Below are 18,525 nucleotides of genomic sequence, written 5' to 3'. Positions count from 1 at the left end.
ACATTTCCCAGTGAATGCATTTGTCTTAGTTGAAAGTAATGCTAAAGTTAAAAAACGCATCAAAAATGCTACGTGTGAACATAGCCCAAGGTGTGGAGGAGTATTTTTGTTGTTGGTTAGTTGATACCTTTTAATGGCTAACTGAAAAGTTGGTAAAAACTTGCAAGTTTTCGAGACTACTCAGGTCTCTTCATCAGGCATACATATTCTACATATTTTTCTATCCACTGGCTAACACGGTACTAAAATATATATCTTTCCTGTTTTTGGTTATTTGTTTTGCCCAACATACAAGTCATTACCAGGAAAATCCATTTTGTTTTTTGTATGTTTTATTGTGAGTCTGTAAAAGTGGGGTAAGACTCTGACAACATTGTTCACAGGAGTGACCTGTGAGTCAGAAATGCTTCCAGAGGTCTTCCCCATGATGTTTCCATGTTATTTGAGCACTGTTCCCACGGATTTCTGCAATTTCTAGTCCCTCTGCAGACTGCCGTGGGGAGCCACAGGAAAAATGCTTGAGTTTCCCATAGACTTACATTGGGCTCGTTGCTCGGGTCGAGCCTCCCTTTGGATTAAATATATAATTTAATAGTTCTGCTCCTTCTATTCTGTAAGCTATGCCTCGAAGTGATAGCTACCTTTTAAACCGTGTCTAATTGACCGAAACAGATTAGTGGTGGCAGCAAGTAGTCTGGGGTTGCCTGAGTTAGTTGTGGTCGTACTGGGGTGTATACACATATTCCATGCATTGGATCCAGAGGTGTATATGCCATACGTTCACGGTTAATTTTTTGACAGCCGGCCTAACTCGCTACGGCCTTCTCTGTTGGTTGTCGGACAATCGCATAATTGTTTGGACGATAAGGGGCAGCAGAGAGCTGTTGACTCCAAAGATCACAGGGGGTGGTACCCGTGACCTTCCCAGCCTGTGATATCAGGGATTTGTAGGATTAAGAAAGTCCTAACAAATATCCGTATCCCTGACAACATTCATGACCAATTGACAACACCAGAAGCGTGTTACCTGGGCCAAGGAGAGAAAAAACTGGACAGTGGTCCAAGCTGTTGTTTTCAGATGTACCGTATATACTCGAGTAAAAGCCGACCAGAGTATAAGCCGACCCCCTAATTTTGCCACAAAAAACTGGGAAAACTTATTGACTCGAGTATAAGCCTAGGGTAGGAAATGCAGCAGCTACCGGTGAATTTCAAAAATAAAAATAGATGCTCCATACCGTTCATTATTGCCCCATAGATGCTCCATATACAACTGTGCTATATAGAATGCTCTGCACCGTTCATTATTGCCCCATAGATGCTCCTTATAAAGCTGTGCCTTATATAATGCTCTGCACCGTTGATTATGGCCCCATAGAGGCTCCTTATAATGCTGTGCCATATATGCTCTGCACCTTTGATTATGGCCCCATAGATGCTCCTTATAATGCTGTGCCATATATAATGCTCTGCACCTTTGATTATGGCCCCATAGATGCTCCTTATAATGCTGTGCCCTATATAATGCTCTGCACCTTTGATTATGGCCCCATAGGTGCTCCTTATAATGCTGTGCCATATATGCTCTGCACCTTTGATTATGGCCCCATAAATGCTCCTTATAATGCTGTGCCATATATGCTCTGCACCTTTGATTATGGCCCCATAAATGCTCCTTATAATGCTGTGCCATATATGCTCTGCACCTTTGATTATGGCCCCATAGATGCTCCTTATAATGTTGTGCCATATATGCTCTGCACCTTTGATTATGGCCCCATAGATGCTCCTTATAATGCTGTGCCATATATGCTCTGCACCTTTGATTATGGCCCCATAGATGCCCCTTATAATGCTGTGCCATATATGCTCTGCACCTTTGATTATGGCCCCATAGATGCTCCTTATAATGTTGTGCCATATATGCTCTGCACCTTTGATTATGGCCCCATAGATGCTCCTTATAATGCTGTGCCATATATGCTCTCCACCTTTGATTATGGCCCCATAAATGCCCCTTATAATGCTGTGCCATATATGCTCTGCACCTTTGATTATGGCCCCATAGATGCCCCTTATAATGCTGTGCCATATATGCTCTGCACCTTTGATTATGGCCCCATAGATGCTCCTTATAATGCTGTGCCCTATATAATGCTCTGCACCTTTGATTATGGCCCCATAGATGCTCCTTATAATGCTGTGCCCTATATAACGCTCTGCACCTTTGATTATGGCCCCATAGATGCTCCTTATAATGCTGTGCCATATATGCTCTGCACCTTTGATTATGGCCCCATAGATGCTCCTTATAATGCTGTGCCATATATGCTCTGCACCTTTGATTATGGCCCCATAAATGCTCCTTATAAAGCTGTGCCATATATGCTCTGCACCTTTGATTATGGCCCCATAGATGCTCCTTATAATGCTGTGCCATATATGCTCTGCACCTTTGATTATGGCCCCATAGATGCTCCTTATAATGCTGTGCCATATATGCTCTGCACCTTTGATTATGACCCCATAGGTGCTCCTTATAATGCTGTGCCATATATGCTCTGCACCTTTGATTATGGCCCCATAAATGCCCCTTATAATGCTGTGCCATATATGCTCTGCACCTTTGATTATGGCCCCATAGGTGCTCCTTATAATGCTGTGCCATATATGCTCTGCACCTTTGATTATGGCCCCATAGATGCTCCTTATAATGTTGTGCCATATATGCTCTGCACCTTTGATTATGGCCCCATAGATGCTCCTTATAATGCTGTGCCATATATGCTCTGCACCTTTGATTATGGCCCCATAGATGCTCCTTATAATGCTGTGCCATATATGCTCTGCACCTTTGATTATGGCCCCATAGATGCTCCTTATAATGCTGTGCCATATATGCTCTGCACCTTTGATTATGGCCCCATAAATGCTCCTTATAAAGCTGTGCCATATATGCTCTGCACCTTTGATTATGGCCCCATAGATGCTCCTTATAATGCTGTGCCATATATGCTCTGCACCTTTGATTATGGCCCCATAAATGCTCCTTATAATGCTGTGCCATATATGCTCTGCACCTTTGATTATGGCCCCATAGATGCTCCTTATAATGCTGTGCCATATATGCTCTGCACCTTTGATTATGGCCCCATAGATGCTCCTTATAATGCTGTGCCATATATGCTCTGCACCTTTGATTATGGCCCCATAGATGCTCCTTATAATGCTGTGCCATATATGCTCTGCACCTTTGATTATGGCCCCATAAATGCTCCTTATAAAGCTGTGCCATATATGCTCTGCACCTTTGATTATGGCCCCATAGATGCTCCTTATAATGCTGTGCCATATATGCTCTGCACCTTTGATTATGGCCCCATAAATGCTCCTTATAATGCTGTGCCATATATGCTCTGCACCTTTGATTATGGCCCCATAGATGCTCCTTATAATGCTGTGCCATATATGCTCTGCACCTTTGATTATGGCCCCATAGATGCTCCTTATAATGCTGTGCCATATATGCTCTGCACCTTTGATTATGACCCCATAGGTGCTCCTTATAATGCTGTGCCATATATGCTCTGCACCTTTGATTATGGCCCCATAAATGCCCCTTATAATGCTGTGCCATATATGCTCTGCACCTTTGATTATGGCCCCATAGGTGCTCCTTATAATGCTGTGCCATATATGCTCTGCACCTTTGATTATGGCCCCATAGATGCTCCTTATAATGCTGTGCCATATATGCTCTGCACCTTTGATTATGGCCCCATAGATGCTCCTTATAATGCTGTGCCATATATGCTCTGCACCTTTGATTATGACCCCATAGGTGCTCCTTATAATGCTGTGCCATATATGCTCTGCACCTTTGATTATGGCCCCATAAATGCCCCTTATAATGCTGTGCCATATATGCTCTGCACCTTTGATTATGGCCCCATAGGTGCTCCTTATAATGCTGTGCCATATATGCTCTGCACCTTTGATTATGGCCCCATAGATGCTCCTTATAATGCTGTGCCATATATGCTCTGCACCTTTGATTATGGCCCCATAAATGCTCCTTATAAAGCTGTGCCATATATGCTCTGCACCTTTGATTATGGCCCCATAGATGCTCCTTATAATGCTGTGCCATATATGCTCTGCACCTTTGATTATGGCCCCATAAATGCTCCTTATAATGCTGTGCCATATATGCTCTGCACCTTTGATTATGGCCCCATAGATGCTCCTTATAATGCTGTGCCATATATGCTCTGCACCTTTGATTATGGCCCCATAGATGCTCCTTATAATGCTGTGCCATATATGCTCTGCACCTTTGATTATGACCCCATAGGTGCTCCTTATAATGCTGTGCCATATATGCTCTGCACCTTTGATTATGGCCCCATAAATGCCCCTTATAATGCTGTGCCATATATGCTCTGCACCTTTGATTATGGCCCCATAGGTGCTCCTTATAATGCTGTGCCATATATGCTCTGCACCTTTGATTATGGCCCCATAGATGCTCCTTATAATGCTGTGCCATATATGCTCTGCACCTTTGATTATGGCCCCATAGATGCTCCTTATAATGCTGTGCCATATATGCTCTGCACCTTTGATTATGACCCCATAGGTGCTCCTTATAATGCTGTGCCATATATGCTCTGCACCTTTGATTATGGCCCCATAAATGCTCCTTATAATGCTGTGCCATATATGCTCTGCACCTTTGATTATGGCCCCATAGATGCTCCTTATAATGCTGTGCCATATATGCTCTGCACCTTTGATTATGGCCCCATAGATGCTCCTTATAATGCTGTGCCATATATGCTCTGCACCTTTGATTATGACCCCATAGGTGCTCCTTATAATGCTGTGCCATATATGCTCTGCACCTTTGATTATGGCCCCATAAATGCCCCTTATAATGCTGTGCCATATATGCTCTGCACCTTTGATTATGGCCCCATAGGTGCTCCTTATAATGCTGTGCCATATATGCTCTGCACCTTTGATTATGGCCCCATAGATGCTCCTTATAATGTTGTGCCATATATGCTCTGCACCTTTGATTATGGCCCCATAGATGCTCCTTATAATGATGTGCCATATATGCTCTGCACCTTTGATTATGGCCCCATAAATGCTCCTTATAATGCTGTGCCATATATGCTCTGCACCTTTGATTATGGCCCCATAGATGCTCCTTATAATGCTGTGCCATATATGCTCTGCACCTTTGATTATGGCCCCATAGATGCTCCTTATAATGCTGTGCCATATATGCTCTGCACCTTTGATTATGACCCCATAGGTGCTCCTTATAATGCTGTGCCATATATGCTCTGCACCTTTGATTATGGCCCCATAAATGCCCCTTATAATGCTGTGCCATATATGCTCTGCACCTTTGATTATGGCCCCATAGGTGCTCCTTATAATGCTGTGCCATATATGCTCTGCACCTTTGATTATGGCCCCATAAATGCCCCTTATAATGCTGTGCCATATATGCTCTGCACCGTTGATTATGGCCCCATAGATGCCCCTTATAATGCTGTGCCATATATGCTCTGCACCTTTGATTATGGCCCCATAGGTGCTCCTTATAATGCTGTGCCATATATGCTCTGCACCTTTGATTATGGCCCCATAAATGCTCCTTATAATGCTGTGCGATATATGCTCTGCACCTTTGATTATGGCCCCATAGATGCTCCTTATAATGTTGTGCCATATATGCTCTGCACCTTTGATTATGGCCCCATAAATGCTCCTTATAATGCTGTGCCATATATGCTCTGCACCTTTGATTATGGCCCCATAAATGCTCCTTATAATGTTGTGCCATATATGCTCTGCACCTTTGATTATGGCCCCATAGATGCTCCTTATAATGCTGTGCCATATATGCTCTGCACCGTTGATTATGGCCCCATAGATGCCCCTTATAATGCTGTGCCATATATGCTCTGCACCTTTGATTATGGCCCCATAGGTGCTCCTTATAATGCTGTGCCATATATGCTCTGCACCTTTGATTATGGCCCCATAAATGCCCCTTATAATGCTGTGCCATATATGCTCTGCACCGTTGATTATGGCCCCATAGATGCCCCTTATAATGCTGTGCCATATATGCTCTGCACCTTTGATTATGGCCCCATAGGTGCTCCTTATAATGCTGTGCCATATATGCTCTGCACCTTTGATTATGGCCCCATAAATGCTCCTTATAATGCTGTGCGATATATGCTCTGCACCTTTGATTATGGCCCCATAGATGCTCCTTATAATGTTGTGCCATATATGCTCTGCACCTTTGATTATGGCCCCATAAATGCTCCTTATAATGCTGTGCCATATATGCTCTGCACCTTTGATTATGGCCCCATAAATGCTCCTTATAATGTTGTGCCATATATGCTCTGCACCTTTGATTATGGCCCCATAGATGCTCCTTATAATGCTGTGCCATATATGCTCTGCACCGTTGATTATGGCCCCATAGATGCCCCTTATAATGCTGTGCCATATATGCTCTGCACCTTTGATTATGGCCCCATAGGTGCTCCTTATAATGCTGTGCCATATATGCTCTGCACCTTTGATTATGGCCCCATAGATGCTCCTTATAATGCTGTGCCATATATGCTCTGCACCTTTGATTATGGCCCCATAAATGCTTCTTATAATGCTGTGCCATATATGCTCTGCACCTTTGATTATGGCCCCATAAATGCTCCTTATAAAGCTGTGCCATATATGCTCTGCACCTTTGATTATGGCCCCATAGATGCCCCTTATAATGTTGTGCCATATATGCTCTGCACCTTTGATTATGGCCCCATAGATGCTCCTTATAATGCTGTGCCATATATGCTCTGCACCTTTGATTATGGCCCCATAGGTGCTCCTTATAATGCTGTGCCATATATGCTCTGCACCTTTGATTATGGCCCCATAAATGCTCCTTATAATGCTGTGCCATATATGCTCTGCACCTTTGATTATGGCCCCATAGATGCTCCTTATAATGCTGTGCCATATATGCTCTGCACCTTTGATTATGGCCCCATAAATGCTCCTTATAATGCTGTGCCATATATGCTCTGCACCTTTGATTATGGCCCCATAAATGCTCCTTATAAAGCTGTGCCATATATGCTCTGCACCTTTGATTATGGCCCCATAGATGCTCCTTATAATGCTGTGCCATATATGCTCTGCACCTTTGATTATGGCCCCATAAATGCCCCTTATAATGCTGTGCCATATATGCTCTGCACCTTTGATTATGGCCCCATAGGTGCTCCTTATAATGCTGTGCCATATATGCTCTGCACCTTTGATTATGGCCCCATAAATGCTCCTTATAATGCTGTGCCCTATATAATGCTCTGCACCTTTGATTATGGCCCCATAGGTGCTCCTTATAATGCTGTGCCCTATATATGCTCTGCACCTTTGATTATGGCCCCATAGATGCTCCTTATAATGCTGTGCCATATATGCTCTGCACCTTTGATTATGGCCCCATAGATGCTCCTTATAATGCTGTGCCATATATGCTCTGCACCTTTGATTATGACCCCATAGGTGCTCCTTATAATGCTGTGCCATATATGCTCTGCACCTTTGATTATGGCCCCATAGATGCTCCTTATAATGCTGTGCCATATATGCTCTGCACCTTTGATTATGGCCCCATAGATGCTCCTTATAATGCTGTGCCATATATGCTCTGCACCTTTGATTATGGCCCCATAGGTGCTCCTTATAATGCTGTGCCATATATGCTCTGCGCCTTTGATTATGGCCCCATAAATGCCCCTTATAATGCTGTGCCATATATGCTCTGCACCTTTGATTATGGCCCCATAGGTGCTCCTTATAATGCTGTGCCATATAGAATGCGGCTGCAATAAAAAAAAAAAATCACATACTCACCTCTCTTCTCAGGACGCCTGCGCCTTCAATAATTACCTGCTCCTCTGCGGCTCCGTTTCCAGCACTGACGCTCAGCAGAGGGCGCGCACTGACTACGTCACAGCGCCCTCTAACCTGAGCGTCACTGCTAGAGGACGCTGCAGACGGAGCCGCACCGGAGCGAGGAGCAGGTAATTATAGCGCTGCGCTCCCCTTACCTGCTGCGGCGCAGTCCCTGCAGTCCCTGGCTTCTCCGGCGCTGCAGCTTCTTCCTGTAATTGAGCGGTCACATGGTACCCCCTATGGAGGTGGAGCCGCCTATTCATTTCTGTAATGAGCGGTGCCATGTGACGGCTCAGTACAGGAAGAATCTGCAGCGCCGGAGAAGCCAGGGACTGCAGGGACCGCGCCGCAGCAGGTAAGTATAATTACACAGCCCCCGCTCCCCCTCCCCTGCCGACACCCGGGTATATGACTCGAGTATAAGCCGAGAGGGGGACTTTCAGCCCAAAAAAATGGGCTGAAAATCTCGGCTTATACTCGAGTATATACGGTAAGTACATTTTCCATTTCTTTTGGAAATCAAGGTCCCAGAGTCTGGAGGAAAAGTGGAGAGGCCACAATCCAAGCTGCTTGAGGTGTAGTGTGAAGTTTCCACAATAAGTGATTGTTTGGGAGCCATGTCATCTGCTGGTGCAGGTCCACTGTGCTTTATCAAAGGCAGTCAGCGCAGCCGTGTACCAGAAAATTTTAGAGCACTTAATGCTTCCCTCTGCCGACAAGCTTTTTGGAGATGGAAATATAATTCTCCAGCAGGACTTAGCACCTGTCCAAACTGCCAAAAGTACCAATATCTGGTTTAAAAACAACAGTATCCCTGTGCTTGATTGGCCAGCAAACTCGCCTGACTCAATGGGGTATTGTCAAGAGGAAGATGAGAGACACCAGACCCAACAATGCAGACGAGCTGAAGGCTGCTATAAAAGCAACCTGGGCTTCAATTACACCTCAGCAGTGCCACAGGCTGATCACCTCCATGTTACGCCACATTGATGCAGTAATTGATGCCAAAGGAGCCCTAACCAAGTATTGAGTGTACTTACTGAACATACATTTCAGTAGGCCGTTTCGGATTTTAAAATCATTTTTTAAGCTGGTGTTATAAAGTATTCTAATTTGCTGAGATAATGACTTTTGAGTTTTCATTGGCTGTAAGCCATAACAACATTAACAGAAATAAACACTTGAAATAGATCATTATGTTTGTAATGACTCTATATAATTTGATTTTCTCTTTTTGTATTTAACAACTGAATAAATTAACTTATTGATGATATTCTAATTTTGTGAGAAGCACCTGTAGATACCCCCATGAATTAAAGAAAATGGACTTCATTTAAACTGCACTTGTCTTGTTTGTACTAAATGGCTCCATCAGTGACATGTCTGAATCCTATTTTTCAAGAACTCAGATGGAAGTTTTGAAAGGTTTACTGTGAGCCCTCGCGGGCAGGGTCCTCTCTTCCTCTGTACTTGTGTGTGCCTTGTATTGCTCATGTTTATTGCACTTGTCTATGTATGCCCCTTTTTCACTTGTAAAGCGCCATGGAATAAATTGCGCTCTAAAAATAAATAATAATAATAATGATTACTGTAACAAGTGAGTATCTTGCCCAAGGTTACATTATAACATGGAGAATTTTCTCAGCCACTCAAGAACCCTGAGAGCAATCACCTCCAAAGACTACAGGTTATCTAGGCATTGCTGGCTATATATGAGGTTTATGTCTTTCTAGGATCACATAGATACAGGACAGTTACTGTGATTCATTGGTCTGCACAGTCCCCAGAACTCAACTGCATTGGGCATCTTGGATAACTGTCATCAAGCAGCTATATCTCCTCTCCCCCATACTTGTGCACACTTGGCTTAGCTGAGAAAGCAAGAGTCCTGAAGGAAGCTGCTCTCAGACACCTCTGTTTGTCACTTTATCTAGAACAAAAAATGACATGCTGATCATTCTTTCCTTGGACATTATCTGTTGGGGGAGTGTTGGGAGTCCCCTAAATACATCACCAGATATCATAGAAAAAAATCAGATTTGGCTGCCTTTTCTCTAATGTATGTGGGGGTATTTTAGGCTGGAATGAGAGATATGTCTGTGCCAACATCTACCGTGTAAGAGCTAATGTAAGTGCGTTAATATGATGAAGCAGGTAGACATAACAAACTTAAGAACATGAACATGACACATTTTATATGGTTCTAGTGCCATGAATGAGACATAACATTTAAAGAGTTTATACAATTTTTTTTTATTGTTGTATCTGCCTATTCTAACCATTGTTGGCTCAGAGTGGTCATTGACAACAATACAGCTGATCAATGTCAACAGAGCAGTTCCTCCTCTCCCGAGCTGCTCTGTCAACAGCGCGTGACTGCCAACATCATATGCTGACAGCTGGCTCACTGCAGTTAGGGAAGCCGGCAGTCAATCAGCATGACATAGGCAGTCCTGCCCCATCAACAGAACAGTAGAGAAGCTGCTCTGTCCACTTGAAGTCAGTAGAAGCTGCTGAATCCCCGGCAGGAGTGGTCTTTGACTGTTCTGCGCCAGCAGAGATCATCAGCGAGTACAAAAGATTTTAGTCTTGTAGTAAAAACTAAAAATAGTCTTGGGTAAACCCTTTAAAGAGGTAATCTTTTCATAGACTACCAAATAGAAGACACCAAACTTATTAAGATGCGAACATGGTAATAAGTTATTTGCCACATCAAAATACCACTCATGAACTAGTGAAGTTTTCCATTGTATTTTACATCAACGTTTGGCGTAAATTTTTCATGAATCCACAGGAGTATGCTTGGCCGTTGTCGTTCACATTCTGTAAAGGCATGCTATTTTTTTTGTTATAATAAAGTAGCAAAAGTGGGGTAAAATAAAAAATTGCATTTTTTGCTCAAATGGCTTTGCACCAACATGTGAAAATCTTCCAAGTTATGATTGTAGAAGAGACGGTCTAGTGTCTATAGTGTTCTGTTGATTGTTGGCTAAACTATATTTCTTATTTATCCTGTGCATTACACATATGGAGACACATGGTAACAATGCATTAAGGAAGTTGTAGATGATCCTAAAAATATGGCGACTTATTTCTGAAGATAGCACCACACCAACCCGCAGGATGTGTTTGGTATTGCAGATCAACAAAGCAAAATAGGACCCAAGCTGTAGATTGTTGTGGCACTTTTACCGAAAGGGAGCTGACATGTTTTTAGAATCCTGTATAGGCTTTTTAAGCTTGATTGATGAACTTTAGCCAGAGTTTAAAAGTATAATAAAGATATAAAGCCAATGGTAAGTAATCTGTATGAGTGAATCTACAACTGTGGTCACAAAGAAAATTGTGGAAACTAGATCGTGCCCCCCGAACTTCATTCAGATGAGAATACTGCACATTACAGGAGTTTTCCACCTACTTCAAAAACAAGATTGATCAAACAAGGCAAACCTTTACTGTTCCACCACCCCAATCACTCCATATACCAGACCTCTGCCCTTCCCTAATAACTTCCCTCTCCAACATCACTGAAGGAGAACTTACTCACCTCCTTTCCAAATCACACCTCACCACCTGTGCACTTGACCCCATCCCTTCCCACCTGCTCCCCAACCTCACTAACATGCTCATTCCAGCCCTAACCCATCTCTTCAACCTATCGCTATCTTCTGGTATCTTCCCCTCTGCCTTTAAAACATGCCACCATCACACCCATCCTCAAAAAAGGTAACCTTGATGCAACTGCTATGCCCAGCCATTGCCCCATATCACTGCTCCCGTTTGCTTCAAAACTCCTTGAGCAGCATGTCCATGCTCAACTTTCCTCCCACCTCTCATCTAACTCTCTCCTTGACAACCTCCAGTCTGGCTTCCGCCCCCAACAATGCAAAATAAGTAAACTCCGGCACACTAAAGATGCTGTGATAGTTTATATTGTTTTATTCCAAGAAAAACAAGATGGTGGGTTTCCACAAGACAAGTTTCTGCAGATTCTGTGACAGACATATTATATTTTCAACGTTTCGGCAAATTAGCCTTTTTCAAGAAATGTCTGTCTTTTTGTAGCAGTAATGCGCAGAAAATGGGAATCCCACTGTATCCAAAGTCAATAGTGCATACCACACGTGTATCCTATGGAGGCGTTCCGGAAAATGGCCTGTGACCGCAAGCGAAGATACAAGTCCCCAACACTCCACTGAAACTGCTCTGACCAAAATTACTAATGACTTACTCACAGCCTAAGCTAACAGACAGTTCTCCATCCTCCTCCTTCTAGAGCTGTTCTCTGCTTTCGACACAGTCGACCACTGCCTACTGCTACAGATTCTTTTTTCCCTTGGCATCAAAGGCCTTGGCCTGTCCTGAATTGCTTCATACCTTTCCGGCCGCACATTTAGCGTTTCCCACTCCCTACCTTCTCATCCTGCCCTCTCTCTGTTGGAGTCCCTCAAGGCTCTGTCCTAAGGCCCCTATTTTTTTCCATCTATACCCTTGGCCTAGGACAACTCAAAGTCCCATGGCTTCCAGTACCACCTGTATGCGGACTACACTCAGATCTACCTCTCTGGCCCAGATGTCACCTCTCTGCTGTCCAGAATCCCGGCGTGTCTATCAGCCATAACCTCCTTTTTCAACTCTCGCTTCCTAAAATTCAATGTAGACAAAACCAAACTCATCTTTTCCCATCTCACTTATCCCTCCGACCTGATCTATCTATTACGGTAAATGGCATCACGCTCTCTCCCGCACCTGAAATCAGCTACCTCGGGGTAACTCTCGACTCTGCCCTGTCCTTCAACCTCACGTCCAAACTCTTGCCACCTCCTGTCGCCTCCAACTCAAAAATATTGCCAGAATCCATCCCTTCCTCAGCCCACAACCTATTAAACTATTATGCATGCCCTCATCACCTCCTGCCTCGATTACTGCAACACCCTCCTCTGTAGCCTGCCCGCTAACTCTCTTGCACCACTACAGTCTGTCCTCAACTCTGCTGCCCGGCTAATCCACCTCTCTCCTCGCTACTCCCGTTTCTCCCCTCTGCAAATACCTCCACCGGCTCCCAATTCCCCAATGAATCCAGTTCAAACTACTAACACTGATCTACAAAGCCATCCACAACCTGTGCCCTCCCTATATCTCTGAACTAATCTCCCAATATCTTCCCTCACTTAATCTTCGATCCTCCCAAGACCTCCTACTCTCCTCCACACTTATTTGTTCCTCACACAACCGCCTCCAAGATTTCTCCCGAATATCCCCCATCCTCTGGAACTCCACACCTCAACACGTCCGATTATCCACCACCCTCGGATCCTTCAGACGGAACCTGAAAACCCATCTCTTCAGGAAAGCCTACAGCCTGCAATAACCATTCTGCCACCCCACCAACCGCCCGAGCTGCTGTGTCACGACCGCCCAAGCTGCCATGTCACCACCGCCAGACCTGCTGTGTCACCCCCGCCAGAGTTGCCACGTCACCAACTGCCAGAGCTGCTGCATCACCACCACCAGAGCTGCCACGTCACCGCTGCCAGAGCTGCCTCCTCACCACCACCAGAGCTGCCGCTCCCCCGACCTTCTGTCTCATCCCCATTATCCCGTAGAATGTAAGTCCGCAAGGACAGGGTCCTCTCCACTCTGTACCAGTCTGTCATTGTAAATTTGTTTACTGTAAACGATATCTATAACCCTGTACATAACCCGTTTTCTCATGTACAGCACCATGGAATTATTGGTGCTATATAAATAAATAATAATAATAGTAATGTGCAAGGAGAAGGAAACGTGTATTGTCGCTTTGTGACATCATAGATCTTGAGATACGTTAGATGACTTCACTCCCATCCTGTACTCATATTTCATACACATAGACCTAATCACTGATGTGAGGGAGAGAGGAGAGACAGCTTTTGGAAATATGACATTACTTTTGATTTACTTAACACAAACATTGGACATGAGTTATGGAAAATGGAAATGGTTTCTTAGCTAATCTGTAAGGAATTCACTTTCAGCAAACAACATCAAATTCTCAATTCCAAAGTCAAAGCTCCAAATTACAGCTAAGAAATGTCTAGTGCCCGACTTATCTCATGTTTTCCATTGTCCGGCTGACATGAACCAGACGATGTCTCAGACGGTGCCAGGAGGCAGCAGATGACTCTAATCCTGATGTAGTCTGAAGAAAGACTGTAAGGGTGTTCATGATTTACAGAATATCTGGGAGAATATTCTGACAAATGCTCTGAGTCATCGCAGCAAACTAAGAACCTTCCAATGACACCATTTCCTTCTGTTTTCTACAGCTGTTGTACATTTCAGCACTTGGAGCAGTGAATTCTTATTCAGCTGGCAGGAATGACACAAGTGATGCTGACAGCACTTTACAGCAAACTGTTCTCATAGCATTCCTTGTCAGGTGGGACACTTATGGTAGGGGCCATCCATTGGGGACACAGACAGAAAAAAGCCTCTGCACAAGAACAATATATGGGCCCTTTGCAGTCCAATAGCTCATCAAAATCCATACATCCATATGATTTGGAAATGGAAATGGGCCCCCTTACCGTATGGGTCCCTACATGGCTGCACATTTTGCAGCAATGATATGTCTGCCTTGTCATATATTCAATAATAGGAAACAATGCACCCTGCATTATAAGGAAACCCCGTCCTTACTGGTCATCTCCTCTGTGGCTTGTGAATAGAGAGTAATGCATATAATTAGTAGATAGAGAACTGTACCCATTGAAGCAGTTGTCTCATACATATATCATCTGTCCACGAATGGGGTGATACATGTATGATCACTAGGACATCCAGTGATCACAAGAATGGAGGACCCAAAGTCCCCTGCGTGAACAGAGTGGTAATGAGCATATGTCCATTCACACAGTGGACCCTGTCGCAGGATGGATGGGGGTCTTTGCAGGTTTACAATCTGATCTGCTTTACCATTTAGATATAAAATAGAGAAGCATAGTCTGCTGTCTGTAGGACAATGTATGTTATTAGTATGGCTTCTTCCATTTTCTTTACATCTCGTCAATAATTACTATACAGCTTGTAAAGGTATTACTTAGCCATAATGTACTGCTTTTGGCTTAAACAAGCCAGTGAATAGAACCTGAGCTGATTCATGCTGCCCGATTTACGAGACTGAGTCAGGCTCGGTCATTTCAGCCAGTTATGTTTTACTGTAAAATGCTGGGTCAGTTCAGAAGGAAACATACATTTAAATGCCAGCTGGGGACAATGGCACCCTGATGAGGGGCTCCGGAGGCTGGTGGTCTCTCCAGGGAGAAGCCGCTGTGGACCCACCTTTTTGAATGTGACATGGTCCCTGGCCAACTTGTAAATGTATGTGATAGTCGGAAATGCTGCAGTATTTCATAAAACAATGTGAATTTTGTGACAATCTGTGTGGCTGTTTTTATTCGCTGCAGGAAAGGGCCTCGATATCTGCACCACTTTCTTTTTTATTGCATTTCATAAAACAGACCTGTCTGAAATGCCTGAGCCTGACTAATGCCGCCCATCCTGAATCAGCCGTCAGGGCTCATTTCCACTTGCGAGTAAAACGGACGAGTGCAATCCGATAAAAAAATCGGATTGCACTCGGACCAATCTTATTCAATAGGTGTCTTTTCATTTGCGATTTTTTTCTCAGCCGAAATCGGACTGAGAAAAAAATCGCAGCATGCTGCGATTTGCTGCGAGTCTCGGACGAGACTCGCCAATGCAAGTCAATGGGTGCGATAAAAAAAACACATGGCATACGGAACATCCGTATTCCATCCGTTTTTTAAGGATACCTTACCATTCTGTGTCAAAGAACACTGTAAATAGTCCTGTAAATGACTGTATAAAATTAGTTGCAGAGAAAAAAAAAGGATTGCATACGGATGTAAAACGGATGGTGCGATTAAAAAATTGCATTGAACTCGCATCACAAACGCATGACAAACGCATACTTTTCATCCCTTTTTTCGGTCCAGATTACGGACCGATTTGTCTATCACAAGTGGAAATGAGCCCTTATAAGACTTCTCTGTTTATACAACAATAATCAACAATTAGCCAATACACACCAACATTTGGGGTTACTGAAACATGTTTTCATTGCTGCTTCCTTAACTTATATTATAACCATCATTAGAACATGTATATAATACTCATTGGGGGTGTTTTATACTTCTACAAAACACCAGGCATTGAGTTTGCACAATGAATTGCTACTTTGTTGCTGCCCTGAAGTTCAGTCACTGAAATCTTAAACATGTACTAAATAATACTTAACCTAAACTATTAAGAAAGGAGCGCTGCCATACATCCCCCAGACAGTAGGAGACCGATACCTCACATCTACTGCTTGTGTGTATAATGTGTTAATATTATGTTTATTAACTGAAAATCTTTGTACTTTGCAGTTGTATCATTTCATTCTTGACAGCCTTTCTCTAAGATCCTTTGAATAAAAAGGGTGTGGCTGCTGTCTATAATGCTCGATGGCCACTAGATGGCAGTAGCACCACATCTGGAGCTGCTGTTTCCATGTAAAGCAATTCATGTTCTTTCCAAAAATGTCATCAGGCTGTGATCACTAGAAGTTGTAATACGAATTATACAGGCGGAGGCCATGCTTTGTCTTCTAACGTGGGGTAATAAAAAGAGGTTTTGGGGAACAAATGTTTTACACCATCTTTTTTTGCAGTCAGTAATCCATATTGCCAAGCCAAAAGGAAAAGAGTAATGTCATTACCCTGTTGTTTTCTATAATAACATGTCATATGTTAATACTGATGAGATCATCCCGCTCTACATTGCCAGGTTCAGCAGACTACAGACAGGCACAATGCTTTTACTCATTCTGTTCCAGCTGCTACAACATAGGGAGAATAGTCCTAGCCTGCAGCTATGTATGACTGCATGGAAACCGGGCCACTTAGTCATGATCCATTACAGCCAGGCACACCATGTACAGTGAGAGGGAAGATTCCTCTGATCTTGTGATGTGTCCTCTTATGGGGTGCACAAGTGGGAGACTTCTCTCCTCCAGCACAACGTGAGCTGCTCAGAACATTAGTCAAGGGTTGGGGGGTAACAATAGACCCTTTATTTGCAGCTGCCATGTATCCTGCTTTCTGCACGAGGTGGAAGGATTTGACACTAGCTAAATTCATTTATTTTATATTGTGATATATTTTTTGTAATTTTCTATTTTCTCCTCTTCTGAATTCTTCACTCTTAGTATCATTGATCCGATAACCTCGACTTTGCATGAAAGTGATCTATTTAGGTGTTAGGCGGTCTTGATATCAGCTTGATACCCCAATCTCTTTACAAAGATAGAACGCCCTGTATGACCATGAGGACACGACATTCACCATATAGACAGGAAACACCATACAAACAGGTTGGATAGTACGGTAGATAGAACAATGCAACTTTGTATTATAAACTAATATCAGATCTCATATAATTAAAACCAAACTTCCTTCAATGTGACAATGTGATGATAAAGCATCAGATCCTCCTATTATTCGATGCTGCGTACAAGTGATAATGTGAATCTCTTCCCTTCCTTATAGATACAGTAGTGCCATTTATGTGTTCTACCAGCATCCGAACCATACAGGAAATATTAATAAACCTCATAAAATGACATATACCAGGGAGAATTTCCTGTAAGCTCTGGAAGCAGTTTTAAAATAATTGGGAACATGTTCCAAACTGTGGAGCAGGCCTGAGTTCTGATTGTGAGACGGACACCCAGATGTTGGAATCTGGCAGTCCATCTGCAGAGCCACTTCTGCAACCTGTTCCTGTAGAGACCCTAGGAGCTGCTTTCACACTAAGGAGATGGGTATCATGCGCCTGATATGGGGGCAGTGATGCATTTGTGGAACTTGCAGCTATTAATACATTTTTCCTACTTTTTTCATAGGATGTAGACAGGTCCTTTTTTGAACAGTTAAGGTTAAGAAAGAATACAAAGTTGTGACAAGTACTCACCTTCCTGCTGTTGTGCCAGGATTAGAGAAGGGCACGTCACTGCAATGATGCAGAAGAGAGAGGATATTTGCACAAAGCTCATCATATCGAAATGTTAGACATGAGACTCTTAGTGCAGACTAGGGACAAAAATACAAAAAAATCTTGGAAATTAGCACCATCAATTGTTCCCCCACCCGTTTAGCGATGGGCCCGTACACAGAATTTAGCCACAGATCTTTAGTTGTACTCTTCTTAAATAGGGAAATCTTTGGCTTGCATTAAATTCCAGCCCCTTTCTGAAACTTGAGAGGTGTTGCCATCACGAAACCCCTTCAGTGCTGAGGGATCCCATATAGGGATTGCAGTGCAATGTAATGCCAAGCAAATATGCAGAGTGAACATGGAAGGACCTGTGTTTGACCTCACCGAAGAAGAAGAAAAGTGAAAGAACACATCTGGAGAAATGTACTTTGTACAAAGGAGAATAGCAACAAATATCCATCATCTCCGAAACTTAGAGAGAAC

At 43.3% G+C, this 18,525-nt stretch overlaps 1 protein-coding gene across 1 annotated transcript in view; it reads right to left on the bottom strand.

Moving 5' to 3' along the window:
• COL3A1 (collagen type III alpha 1 chain) overlaps nucleotides 1–18,239 on the bottom strand; it is a 335,593-nt gene extending 317,354 nt beyond the window's left edge. The window contains exon 1 of the mRNA XM_069733786.1: nucleotides 18,019–18,239. Within this exon, the coding sequence (XP_069589887.1) occupies nucleotides 18,019–18,103 (85 nt within the window). The 5' untranslated portion in view covers nucleotides 18,104–18,239. The remainder of the gene's footprint in view (nucleotides 1–18,018) is intronic.
• Nucleotides 18,240–18,525: the final 286 nt, after the last annotated feature.

Source organism: Ranitomeya imitator, chromosome 7 (genome assembly GCF_032444005.1).
Source record: "Ranitomeya imitator isolate aRanImi1 chromosome 7, aRanImi1.pri, whole genome shotgun sequence".
Classification (NCBI taxonomy): domain Eukaryota; kingdom Metazoa; phylum Chordata; class Amphibia; order Anura; family Dendrobatidae; genus Ranitomeya; species Ranitomeya imitator.
This window is presented reverse-complemented; position numbering and strand designations above follow the sequence as displayed.